This window comes from Octopus sinensis, linkage group LG23 (genome assembly GCF_006345805.1).
Source record: "Octopus sinensis linkage group LG23, ASM634580v1, whole genome shotgun sequence".
Taxonomy (NCBI): domain Eukaryota; kingdom Metazoa; phylum Mollusca; class Cephalopoda; order Octopoda; family Octopodidae; genus Octopus; species Octopus sinensis.
Genome location: NC_043019.1, coordinates 30,124,725 through 30,138,842, shown reverse-complemented (window position 1 = coordinate 30,138,842; position 14,118 = coordinate 30,124,725). Strand labels below are relative to the sequence as shown.

Below are 14,118 nucleotides of genomic sequence, written 5' to 3'. Positions count from 1 at the left end.
TATCTTTAAGAGGAAAAAGGAAAGAATAAAAACCAAAAACCAAAAAACAAAAATAAAACTGTACACACAAACAAACATCATTACGATTGTGTAAATAAGTTTGTTTTTAATTTGCCTTCTTCACGGTTTAAATGTGTTTAATTGCTGATTTTAAACCGTGTGGGATGCGAAGAATAGAAATAATAATATTGATTGCAGCGAGCATTGGAAGATTTCACTCGCTATTGTCGGAAGGGAAGCAGATGTGAATTACCAAAGTTCGCTAACGAATCATGTGAATTTTAAGAAGTTGAACTCTGACATTGCTAGATGGTGGGTAGTTCAGGGATGATATCATCAGCATAGCCATCATCATCATCACCATCATCAGCGTCATCGGCATTGTCATCATCATCATCATCATCACCATCAGCATCATCAGCATTGTCATCATCATCATCGTCATCATCAGCGTCATCCTCCTCTTCCTCATCATCACCATCATCAAAAGCATCATCAGCATCATCATCATCAGCATCATCCTCATCATCATCATCACCAGCGTCATCAGCATTGTCATCATCATCATCATCATCATCATCATCACCATCATCATCATCAGCATTGTCATCATCATCATCGTCATCATCGTCATCGTCACCATCATCAGTGTCATCAGCACTGTCATCATCAACATCCTCATCATCACCATCATCAAAAGCATCATCAGCATCATCATCATCATCATCAGCATCATCTTCATCATCGTCAGTGTGGTGCCTTGGACAAATGTCTTCTACTACAGCCATGGGCTGACCAAATCCTTGTGAGTGGATTTGGTAGATGGAAACTGAAAGAAGCCCATTCTGTATATGTGTGTGTGTGTTTGTCCCCCCCCCCCTCCAACCACCACCACTACTTGACAACTAGTGTTGGTGTGTTTACATCCCTGTAACTTATTGGTTTGGCAAAAAAGACTGATAGAATAAGTAGTAGGCTTAAAAAAAATTAAACTAAAAATTGTTCAAAGTGGTGCTCCGTAAAAAAAAAACAATAAAAGACATATGTATGGTTGGATGGAAGCACTCCGTCGGTTACGACGACGAGGGTTCCGGTTGATCCGATCAACGGAACAGCCTGCTCGTGAAATTAACATGTAAGTGGCTGAGCACTCCACAGACACATGTACCCTTAACGTAGTTCTCGGGGATATTCAGCGTGACACAGAGAGTGACAAGGCCGGCCTTTTGAAATACAGGTACAACAGAAACAGGAAGTAAGAGTGAGAGAAAGTTGTGGTGAAAGAGTACAGCAGGGATCACCACCATCCCTGCCGGAGCCTCGTGGAGCTTTAGGTGTTTTCGCTCAATAAACACTCACAACGTCCGGTCTGGGAATCGAAACCGCGATCCTACGACCGCGAGTCCGCTGCCCTAACCACTGGGCCTTGGCGTCTCCATGTATGGTTACCACTCAATGGAAAGTAAGCCCATCGCACAGGCATCAGTGATATTTCTTTACAGTTGTTACCAAGGGAACAATCACAACCTCATTGAGAGAGAGAGAGAGAGGGAGAGAGAGAGAGAGAGAGAATGAAACACTGAAAAATGTAAAAGTTACGATAACTTACATGCTGAGTATTTTCTCTCGTTTCTCACATTGCTGTCTCAGTTCATTGAGCTCAAGAATTTCTATGCTAAGAAATTTGTTCTGCATTTCATAAGCCCGAACCATATCCTGAGGTAAAGAGAAAGGATTGTTTAGTAAATGTAATAAAAAAAAAAAAAATGAAATTTCACTCACAGAAAAAAAAAAATTTAAGAATTGTCAGGATTAATCACAGTTTTGACCCTTTTATGGCAGAAATCAGAAATATCCTGTCAAATCTTTAATTACTCTTAGTAGAAGGGTAATTGAAAATTTGGCTGGATTTGGTCAATCAATCAATTAGGAGGTAGGTATAATCAGAAATTACATTCTTTTATTCTTTTACTTGTTTCAGTCATTTGACCGTGGCCATGCTGGAGCACTGCCTTTGAATCGAAGAAACTGATCCCAGGATCTATTCTTTGTAAGCCTGGTACTAATTCTATCGGTCTCTTTTGCTGAACCGCTAAGTTATGGGGATGTAGACACACCAAAATCAGTTGTCAAGCAATGGTGGTGGTGGTGATGGTGGTAGGGGACAAACATATGCACAAAAATACACACACATATATATTAAATATTTCTATGTATATATATATGACAGGCTTCTTTCAGTTTCCATCTACCAAATCCACTCACAAGTCTTTGGTTGGCCTGAGGCTATAGAAGACAACAATTGCCCAAGGTGCCATGCAGTGAGACTGAACCCCAAACCATGTGGTTGGGAAGCAAGCTTCTTACCACACAGCCATGCCTGCACCTATACGTTTTGGTATTCCATATTTCATACTGAATAATATACAAATCCAGTCATCACAACCACCACCACCACCACCATGAGTCCGCTGCCCTAACCACTGGGCCATTGCGCCTCCACCAATAATTTCATTATTATCATTTTCTTTCTTTCTTTTTTACTAGTTTCAGTCATTTGACTGCAGCCATGCTAGAGCACCACCTTTAGTCAAGCAACTCGACCCCGGGGCTTATTCTTTGTAAGCCCAGTACTTATTCTATCAGTCTCTTTTGCCGAACCGCTAAGTGACGGGGACATAAACACACCAGCATCGGCTGTCAAGCAATGCTAAGGGGACAAACGCAGACACACAAACATACACGCACACACATATACATAAATATACATATATACGACAGGCTTCTTTCAGTTTCCGTCTACCAAATCCACTCACAAGGCTTTTCGTCGGCCCGAGGCTATAGTAGAAGACACTTGCCCAACGTGCCACGCAGTGGGACTGAACCCGGAACCATGTGGTTGGTAAGCAAGCTACTTACCACACAGCCACAAAAAAACAGAACTGGTATTTTCTGTAAGTCACGTTGCCTCTATAAACTTGACATACACAATAGAAAATAGTTTCAAACAGGACATTCCTCAACAAAAGGTAAGATTGCTTTACAGAACTGCTTTCTGCAGTTTAAGGCTCATGAAATTTTGGGTGACTGTATCAGATTTCTGCAGTAAAAGAGTTAATAATCTTTATATATAAAAGTAAGGTTGTGTGCTGTCTGTCTCCTACGATTTAGATTCCTAACTACTCCCACATTTTGCGGTGCAGTTTAACCAAAACCAGGTATCTTATAGTCGTGATTCATATCGAGCCCTTCTGGGTATTAGCGTGCGTCTATGATGAGTTTACGATTTAAAAAAAAAATTACCATCAATTTTTTCCATTTTTAATGCATTTTTGGCATATATAAGGGAAGTAACTCTCTAAAAATTTATTATTAAATCTCAGAACGTAAAAAGCTACAGTAACACCCCCACTTTGTGTTTAGCCATATTGAGATGGCTATTATACTTTACATCTCTAAAAATGCTTATATAGTTATTTCCCGAGCAACGCCGGGCGATACTGCTAGTTTAGAATATTTAGAAATGAATTCTTACATTCAGTGTTTCAATCCTCCGGAAGTTATCACTGAGGGTTTTAGTTGTGACACTCTCGTCGTTATACCAAGTGACTAGGGAATCCTTCTGGTTTGTCTTTGCTAGTTGCTCCAACTGTTTGGCCTGTTGAGTTATGTACTCTTCCTTTTCTTTCACTTCATCTTGTAATTTCTTCACTTGCAACTGCAACGCTTCATTTTCATTCAGTGTTTTTCTAAAACAAAAAAAAAACCAAGAAAAATAGTGACAGAAATAGGGATATCTTTTAATGAGGCTCAATGATTAATATTATAATAGGAGTGTTGGTATAGTTATTGAAAGGCGGCGAGCTGGCAGAAACGTTAGCACGCCGGACGAAATGCGTAGCCGTATTTTGTCTGCCGTTACGTTCTGAGTTCAAATTCTGCCGAGATCGACTTTGCCTTTCATCCTTTCGGGGTCGATTAAATAAGTACCAGTAACGCACTGGGGTCGATATAATCGACTTAATCCATTTGTCTGTCCTTGTTTGTCCCCTCTGTGTTTAGCCCCTTATGGGTAGTAAAGAAATAGATAAATATTATAATAGGAGTGTTGGTATAGTTATTGATATTATTTAACCCCAAGTAATTCTTGATGGAGCAAACATGATCAAAGACAATCCAGCTGAGAACAATCCACCTTTTTAGTAGTATCCAAAAGTATATTATCTAATATATTCCTTGCCCCTGTGTTTTTTTTTTAAATTGGAGGGGTATAATATAAGAAAGATTTGGCTGCTATTTCTAGCAGGTTACATAAGCATGAAGAGGCTCCCTTGTTTGGAGCATAGTTAATTGAAATTGTGGAAATAAGGATTTCTTTTGGCATAGTTTTACATGACACAGCCAGAGGAGGAAGGACAATGCCTCAGTTTTGGAGGGCCTTAGAGACTGGTGAGGTAAGGTGTCGGAAACCATATTCAGAGGTTACAACAGTAGGAAGAAGCACATTAAGATACCAAGCTGTTCCCAGACCAGAGACCAGGTCCAAATATTTCAAATAGCGTAATCTCCACTAAACACTGTTAAGGATTAGCTGTTAGTACTAAACTTAGTCCTGAGTTTGACTTTAATCCTTTAGCATTTAATCTGGCCATACGCAGCCCAAACATTCTATCCCTCTTATGTTAAAACTGACCAGATTCAACTCCTCACACCTACCCTACAATGTCATTCTAAAAATATACAAACACACCGTTGAAATATTGAAGTTATAAGATAATGCATGATTAATTCAAAACAATAAAAATGAATAAGCATTACGTTTGACATAGTAATCTGAATGCTAAAGGGTTAAACAGCATCTGTTAGTGGGGCCCTGGTTTGGGAGTTTCCAGGGTTTCTGAGGAGTATGGAACTATTGTTCCCAGGTCTACTGTTGTTCCTAGGAGTTTCCAGAGTTTCTGAGCAGTATGGAACTGTTGTTCCTAGGTCTACTCTGACCAGGAATAATAATAACAGCTGTCAGGGTCCCAGCTATGGGTTAATTAGCATATTAGGACTTGCCTACCTATGCAAGTGTGGCAGACTCCGAGGAAGAAACAGCAAGGTCCACCAGAGAGGAAGGTAGCTGCAGCAATGCATTGTGGAGTGCAGAAAGTGAGATAAGTCAAGACATTTTGGTCATCCACAGCATCCATCTCCGTCCCTAGTCATCATCACCTGGTCTTGCCACTGGATTGAAGATGGTCATGGATGAGAGTGAGGTTGATGGTGCACAACTCTTCTGTTATTTATACAAAAATCACCACACAAGTCATCAGTCATCGTTAAGGATGACTAGATGGCTCTCATCACCCTGATGAACAAACCTGGTGAGAGCTCCACTGGGTAACAGATTAAGTCTATCACCTGAAAACAAGTACAGCCTGATGTGTTTCTACATGGCTTCTGCTTTCAAATTTCAGTCAATCACTTCAATTTGAGTTTATGCCAGAAGACACTTTTTCAATGTTACTCACTGTGGAACTAAACAAACTTGAAATAATGTAAATTCCAACACAAACTATTTAAATATATATTCATGCCTTTGTGAGCACAATAGCTAGACCAACTATTGGGTTGTCCGGAAAGTTTGTGCCGATATATAGCAGCTTACCTTTCGACTTATTTAAGAACATGGTTGAGTCCATAAAATAGGATTTGACTACACCTCCATTTAGAGCACAGTTTAAGCTATCTTTCCGTGGAAGAAGATTTATATTCCTATAACATGTGTTAATTCTGTAACCCTTTAAAATGGAAGATAAGAAAGTTCATTTTCGGCACTTAATGCTTTGGGAACCAAACAAAAATTGCTGCAGCTCGGCTGGGATGTGTTATCCCACACTCCATATTCACCAGATATTGCTCCTTCGGATTTCCACTTATTCAGGTCTCTGCAGAATAGTCTTAATGGTAAAAATTTCAATTCCTTGGATAATGTAAAAAGATATCTTGATGAATTTTTTGCCATGAAAACACCTCAATTCTGGGAAGAGGATATTTTCAAGTTAAAGGAAAGATGGAGATGCATTGTGCAACAAAATGGTTCATATTTGGTTGATTAAAAATGTAATGGCAAGTATTTATTGACCTTTTTCTTTCCTTTAAAAATCGGCATGAATTTTCTGGACAACTCAATAGATCAATTCTGACTGGGAACACAATCATAGATCTTGACTAAGAAGATCCATGGTCAATAGAATTCCAGCTATAGCCATTACATATATTTCTATATCATGAATAACTACATTGTCCAATAAACCTCAATTTTAAAGATGATAGGATGCAATATGGTAGAATGTATCTGCTATTATTAGTAAGCTGAGTAACCATGCAGAAATCATCTTATTAGTTCAATGCAGTATAATTTATTGAGAACGTAGAAATAAAGCTGTCTAGGCACAATGCCAATTCTAAAAGGAGCCCACCACAACAGAATCGAGATCCTAAAACCAAGCCACCATGTAAAGAGCATTGATTTGGGTACTGGTGCCACATAAAAAAGCACTGGTTGAGTTATTGAATCATTACCCCAGTAAAATACTGATACCTTTTTATTGAATCCAGAAGAATGAAAAGTAAAACTATAACTCTTAAAGAATTAGAAATATTAATATTTCTAAGTCTCTCTAAAGGAGACGACGGCAGCGGTACTGGATATTAATAGTTATCGCCAAGCTAATATGGCAGTCCTACATTTATGGACTACCATATTAGCTTAGCAATAACTATTAATATCCAGTACCGCTGCCGTAGTTTCCTTTAGAGAGACTTAGAAATATTAATATTTCTATTTTTGAAAACCAGTGGCTGTATTCCACTGAATTTAGGTAAATAATCCTTCAAAAAGATGGTCAGTAGCGACGCCTGCTGGGTTTGGCTGCTCTGCATCGATAAAGGGCAAATACCTCAAACTAGTCTGCAGATGCCTGACCAGTAAGGGGAAGCAGCTGACCGCCCCTGTTCAAAGGTTATAATGGACACAGGTTCGTGTGTCACATAGCTAGCTAGAGGTGATGGCCTCTTGGATCTAATCAATGGCAGCATGTATGAGTGAGTATGTATGTGTGTGTATGTATGTGTATGTATGTGTGTATGTATGTGTGTATGTATGTATGTATCTATGTATCTATGTATGTATGTATACAACACACTTTGAGTTTCTGTCTATAAAATCCAGCTTTGATTAACCCAGGGCCATAGGAGAAGACATTGCCCGTGGTTTAGGACAAGAGGAAGGATCTGTGGTACTTTGCTCCCACCTGAAATTGTATTGCTACTGTTTGTCACTCTAACATCCTTGACCACACATAAAAGAAAACCTTTAGGTTGATTGGCAGAGATTCACCGACGGAAACATTACAACCTTTTGCCGACATTACTCCATCAAGACACAACTGCATGCTTAAGAAGTTCACTCAAGGTGCAGACATGCTTATGTGGTTATGAAGTTTGCACATGGTTCCAGATTCGGTCCCACTGCGGGGCACTTCGGACAAGTGTTTTCTACTATAGCCCTGGGATAACCCTAGAAGACTACTACAAAGAGTGTTAATCCAATACTCATTGAGTAATTCTGTAATGATAGTGTACTAGAAAATTCAGGCAGCTGTATCTCTGAGATAGAAAGAGAAAAGAAAAGAGAATGAGAAAGAGAGAGACGGAGGGGGGCAGAGAGAGAGAGAGGTAAGAGGAAAGGAAGAGGAAAAGACAAGATAGACATGTTCATACAGCATGCAACAATTAAGAATAACTTGTGGGAAATCAATACACTGAAGTATCAATGTATAATGACCATTAAATATAATCACAAGAATTTAAGAAGATTAGAGGTGGCTTGTGTTGATTAGGCGAGTAGTGGTGGTCTGTATTGGCAAGGAGACTATAATGTCAGTGTGTGTTGACTAGGGGAGTATGAGGAGGTGTTGAAAAGTTCCTGGCTTTAAGGGTATCATGAAAGGCCTGGCTGGAGGCCTAGCCTTGTGAGTTCTTTTACAGGGCTTAGAAAAACTGAGGCACTGCTGCCATAAGTGTGTGAATCTGAGAAGGGAATATCTCTTATATAAAATCCGTTTTGTCTGTCTGTGTGTGTGTCTTCTCAGATCTCGGGCATCCTCCATCTGATTACACTCAAATTTGATATGTAGATACTGACGGTATCAGGGTGTGTATAAGTCTTGAAAAAATTGTAAAAATCAATTCAAGGTGAGAATGTGATCGATAAAGCCGTTTTTGTCTTGCTTTTCTTCCGTCAACCTGTACCTAATTGCACCTTCCATTTTTTGTTGTTTTTGTACTGCTTAAAGGCACGTTTCTTTCCTGGCAAGCTTACTGCTTAAACCATGTTTGTGTTCTCCCGGTCAACAGCCTTATCATTACTGGTACTTTAAACTCTTCGGTTGCATATTTGTGTGAATAAAATCGTTTTTCTTTGGAATAGAAAGAAGTCTATCTTTATTTCTTTTTTTTGCTGGTGTCTCAAATTTAGGTTAAATCAGTGTTTCTCAGAGGGGAGGCCTATGGGACGGTTGGACAAGTTGTTTTGAGAAAATTTGGTTTAAATGTTTGACAACTCAGCACCATCCATTGGAAGGGGAACGTTTTGCTCGTGCTAAATTAAATCATAATTAATTGATCCTCCTGTATTTTCTTTTTACCCAAAGCCAGCAACTTTTCAGCACCCACTTCATAGTGGTGGTCTGTATTGGCAAGGAGACTAAAGCACCATCCGATCATGGCCGTTGCCAGCCTCACCTGGCCCCCGTGCCGGTGGCACATAAAAACCACCATCCGTCCGTGGCCGTTTGCCAGCTCCGTCTGGCACCTGTGCGGGTGGCATGTAAAAAGCACCCACTACACTCATAGTGGTTGGTGTTAGGAAGGGCATCCAGCCGTAGAAACATTGCCAGATCAGACTGGGCCTGATGCAGCCTTCTGGCTTCACAGACCCCAGTTGAACCGTCCAACCCATGCTAGCATGGAAAGCGGACGCTAAATGATGATGATGATGATGATGATGAATGTTGGCAAGGAGAATAGTTGTGGCAAAGTCGACCTCGGCGGAATTTGAACTCAGAACGTAACGGCAGATGAAATACTGCTAAACGTTTCACCTGGCATGCTAACGTTTCTGCCAGCTCGCCGCCTTCAATAATCTGCTTATTTTTTGCTTAATCGTCCATCCAATACTGGGACCAATAAAAGTATTAAAGAATTCTTAAATAGCTCGAGTGATTACTTACTTATTATTGACTGATTGCATTTCTTTTTCTTGTTTCGTCATGGCAAGTAAATGCTCCAGCTTTACAATGTTGTCGTCTCTTATTTTTAACATTTCGTCAATTTTAGGCTGCTCCTCCGTTTCAAGTTCGTTTCTGGAAAGATACAGTAAAACAATTTATAAACATGAAACGAACATAAAATAATAATTTTTTTGGAACGTTGGAGCTTGAAGCAGATAAAAAAAACTCCAAAGAATGGCACTCCATTGGTTATGATGATAATGATGATGATTCTAGTTGAACCAATCAACTAACCTAGCCTGCTCGTGAAATTAATGCACATGTAGCTAAGATATCCTCAGACATACATCCCCTTAATGTAGTTCTCAGATAGATTCCGTGTGACACAGAATGTGACAGGGCTGGCCCTTTGAATCGCAGGTACAATTCATTGTTGCCAGATGAGTGCACTGGAGCAACACGAAATAAAGTATCTTGCTCAAGAACACAACGTGCCGCTGTGAATTGAACTCATGATCTTACACTCATGAGCGAAATACTCTGACCACTAAGCCACACATTGTCACATTCTTGAAGCAGATAAGCTATTAATCATAGCATATAAATATTGGATTAAAAAAAAATTCTCCGGATAGAACAAGTCAAAGACTGCCTTGTCATGTTCAGATGAGATATGGATTGCTATCTCACAAGCAACCTTCAGTGGGGTTTTTTCTAACCCAATATTTACTCAATGTTATTTATTGCTTATCTGTGGTGGTGAGCTGGCAGAAGTGTTAGCATACCAGACAAAATGCTTAGTGGCATTTCACCCATTTTCACATTCTGAGTTCAAATTCTACTGAGGTCAACTTAGCTTTTTATTCTTTCAGAGTCAAAATAAGTACCAGTTGAGTATCAAGGTTGATCTAATCAACTAGCACCCTCCCACAAAATTTCAGGCCTTATGCTTATAGCAGAAAGGATTACTTATAGCTTGTTTGCTTCAAGGTCCAATGTTCCAAACAAGAATTACTATGATATGATTTGATTTCACTGTCTTTGAGAAAGAATTCTTGTCAGATAAACCAAAGTAAAACTTCACTGGAATATCAAAGAAGGTTAGTGATTGGAGAAAATTTACTAAATTATTTCTAAATACTAAATTATTAAAAATTTACTAAAAGTTGGAAGTTGTTGTGGAACTCTGAGCAGATCTATGGTCAAAGATATTCCAGCCATGAACATTATAATATTTTGGGGGATATTTAGGACTATATTACTATTGTAATATAAATTGGTGATAAAAATCATGATAATAATTATTATTTCTTTATTGCCCACAGGGGGCTAAACACAGAGGGGACTACAAGGGAAGATAATGGGATTAAGTTGATTACATTGTCCCCAGTGCATAACTGGTACTTATTTAATCGGCCCCCGAATGATTACATTAACCCCAATGCTCAACTGGTTCTTCTTTAATGACTTCCAAAAGGATGAATAATAACAATAATAATAATTATTATTATTTTTATTTATGCACCTTTTTCAAGCCTAGCCAGGCTCATGGCCCTGGTTTCCCAGTTTCTGTGGCAAATGTGTTCCCCCCAGCTGGACGGGATGCCAGTTCATCGAAGTATTACTCAAGAAAAAGGAAGAAAGAGTGAGAGAAAGTTGGGGTGAAAGAGTACAACAGGGGTCACCACCGTCTCCCGCCGGAGCCTTGTGGAGCTTTTAGGTGTTTTCGCTCAATAAACACACGCAACGCCCAGTCTGGGAATCAAAACCACGATCCTCTGACCACAAGTCCACTGCCCTAACCACTGGGCCATTGCACCTCCACAATAATAATAATAGTTTCAAAAAAGTTGAACAAAAAAACTCTTTTGTTGATTAGTGCTTTTGCACTAATGAACCAAGTGTGGCATGAACATTGAGTTGTCATAAAAAGATGTTCTTCGATGACGTACACGACAATGGCTAACATATTTGTGTTCAAATCTGCTGGAATGTAAAGTCTAAAAAGATTAAAAAAAACTTGGCGTGGAAAAAAAAATCCTTTCTGAATAATTCATTTTTCATTTTCCTTCGCTGACACAAAAAGTCAACTGTATTGAATTGATTTAATTCCGATAACACAATCTTGGAAGACTATGGAGATTATTACAATACATTATTTATTCACCTCTTGCAAAGCGACAGATTTACAGATTAAAAAGGAACAGAAGTGTGTAATACAAAGAATATTGAATGAAAGTAAGAGTATTAATCAAATTCTATGTCCTTGTAACAGTTGCAGATAGTGCCATATTGCATTATGGCACTATCTGCTGTAATAGATTCTTACGACTATAGAAATACAAGAGTCAGCTATTTACTACAAGTCAACAACTAGAATAAGATATTTCTAGCTAATATTAAATGTATGATCTCTTCTGAAGAGAATATCTTTATATGTTTATCTGCCATCTAAAACAGAGATAAACTCTGACTCTTTGATTTCAATAAGCAATAACCTGGTTCTATCATTACATACAGTAACAAACGTCATTCTAAAAGAGACTACCAAATAGATAATGCAGTGTTCAGTCAAATCTTTTGTATAAAATGATTGTGTTGCAAGAATAGTTATATTATTGTATCACTGCCTCGGTCGGACTATTGAACGTTGTTATACACTGTATGTCACAATGCATTACTTTCCATTGTTGAAGCTTTCAAATGATGCTTACCCTGCTGGCTAGATGGCAAGACCCATGGTGTATTAAGTGTGTGAGATCACATTTCTCCAAAATGTGGATGCTGGTCCATCTCAGTGTAACCCATTTACAGCTGAGAAGACTGCAGTAATATGCAATGAGGTGTTTTGCTCAAGGACATGGTGCCTTGCTCGGTCCAGGAACTGAAACCATGATCTTGTGACTGTGAGTGCAACACCTAACAGCAAGGTCACAAACAACCCTCATCGTTTGTTTTTACTGTTTTTACATTTTATTGTTTTTAACTGTTTTGTTCTCACTGTCCTGTTCTTGTTACCACTTTCACCCTCCGCAAAAGGTCCCAAATTTTATTTGATTTACTTTGCGGGAAGGACTGTTTCAACGAAGTCGCGTCTTGTCCTTACCTTTGAAACGCGGAGTAGATGAAACAGGGACAACTGAAGAAGGGGAATATTCTTTATGTTGTATGTCTCGTTTCTCTGTTTTTTTCATTGTTTGAAAAAAAAGTTCGTTTCTATGTTTTTGTTTTTATGTTTTCATTTCTCATTGTGTTCAACATTTTTTTGATGTCCTGTACCCATATATGCATGTATATATACATATATATATATATGTAGGTATGTACATATATGTATGTATATATGCATATATTTATATATTATTTATATTATTATACAATCGAACGCCATGCATCCTTTTCCAAGTAAGTTTTACCTTCAAGTATAGTTATATCCTCATCATCATCATCATCATCCTCACCATCAACATAATCATTCAACATCTGTTTTCCGTTTTCCATGCTAGCATGAATTGGATGGTTTAACAGGAGCTGGCCAGCAGCACCAGGCTCCAGTTGTCAGTTTTGGCGTGGTTTCTACACTTAGATGCCCTTCCTAATGCCAACGACTTTACAGAGTGTAATGGGTGCTTTTTAAGTGGCACCAGTGCTTTATAAATGGCACCAGCACAGGTGCTCTTTATGTGGCACCAGCACGGATGCTTTTTACATGGCACCAGCACAGGTGCTCTTTATGTGGCACCAGCATGGATGCATTTTTACATGGCACCAGCACAGGCGCTCTTTATGTGGTACCTTCATGGATGCATTTTTACATGGCACCGGCACAGGTGCTCTTTATGTGGTACCAGCATGGATGCATTTTTACATGGCACCGGCACAGGTGCTCTTTATGTGGTACCAGCATGGGTGCTTTTTACATGGCACCAGCACAGGTGCTCTTTATGTGGCACCAGCATGGGTGCTTTTTACATGGCACCAGCACAGGCGCTCTTTATGTGGCACCAGCATGGATGCTTTTTACATGGCACCAGCACAGGTGCTCTTTATGTGGAACCAGCATGGATGCATTTTTACATGGCACCGGCACAGGTGCTCTTTATGTGGCACCAGCATGGATGCTTTTTGTGCGGCACTGGCATGGGTGCTTTTTATGAGGCACCAATGTAACAAAAATTCAAAACAACTTTTTGGATAAATCAAAATAATGTAAAGATAGTGAGAGTTCCAAATTTTAATATATTTTAATAAAAATGTTGCTTTAATTTTTTTATTTTCAACACAATATTTGCTCAAAATCCACAGTAATTTCCCTCTAAGGCTCTCATCAGTTATCATCAGCCACTTCCTTCTCCTTGCATCCATCTTTAACACTTTTGTTTCAATTAATTTATTTTGATGAAGCGTTTTAATTTAGATCAATTCAAAACAAAAGGTTTGTATCACAGGATCAGAGTCGGTCTCAGGTGAATTGGTATCAGAAAGGTTAAACACGGATTCCTTTTCCTTTTTCTTCCACTCATCAATGAATTTTGTTGACATTAGCTTCCATGACAGAATTATTAAACCAATTATAATTTTTATACAAAAAGAAAAAAAAAAAATGAGGAAATATTGTTAATTTATAGCAAGGAATACTGTAGCACATCAATGTATCAACTGAAGTATCAGATGTTGTGTTATACACCACTGGTTACAATGCGCTTCCTTGCATTGCTGTAGCTTTTGAATGATACCACCCCACTGGCAAGGTGGGTAGACCAACATACCCCCTGAATGGAATTTCAGTACATTTCAGGGGGACCAGTTTACAACTGTGTGAACTGGAACAACATGA

At 38.9% G+C, this 14,118-nt stretch overlaps 1 protein-coding gene across 7 annotated transcripts in view; it reads right to left on the bottom strand.

Annotated features, from left to right (window-relative positions):
• The window catches only part of LOC115223427 (TBC1 domain family member 2B), a 295,916-nt gene that overhangs the window by 40,964 nt on the left and 240,834 nt on the right, over nt 1-14,118 (bottom strand). For all 7 annotated transcript variants that reach the window (XM_029793960.2, XM_029793959.2, XM_029793964.2 and 4 more), the window contains 3 exons: nt 9,282-9,413; nt 3,536-3,749; nt 1,610-1,716 (listed from right to left, as the gene is read on the bottom strand). In XM_029793960.2, the coding sequence (XP_029649820.1) occupies nt 1,610-1,716; nt 3,536-3,749; nt 9,282-9,413 (453 nt within the window). The remainder of the gene's footprint in view (nt 1-1,609; nt 1,717-3,535; nt 3,750-9,281; nt 9,414-14,118) is intronic.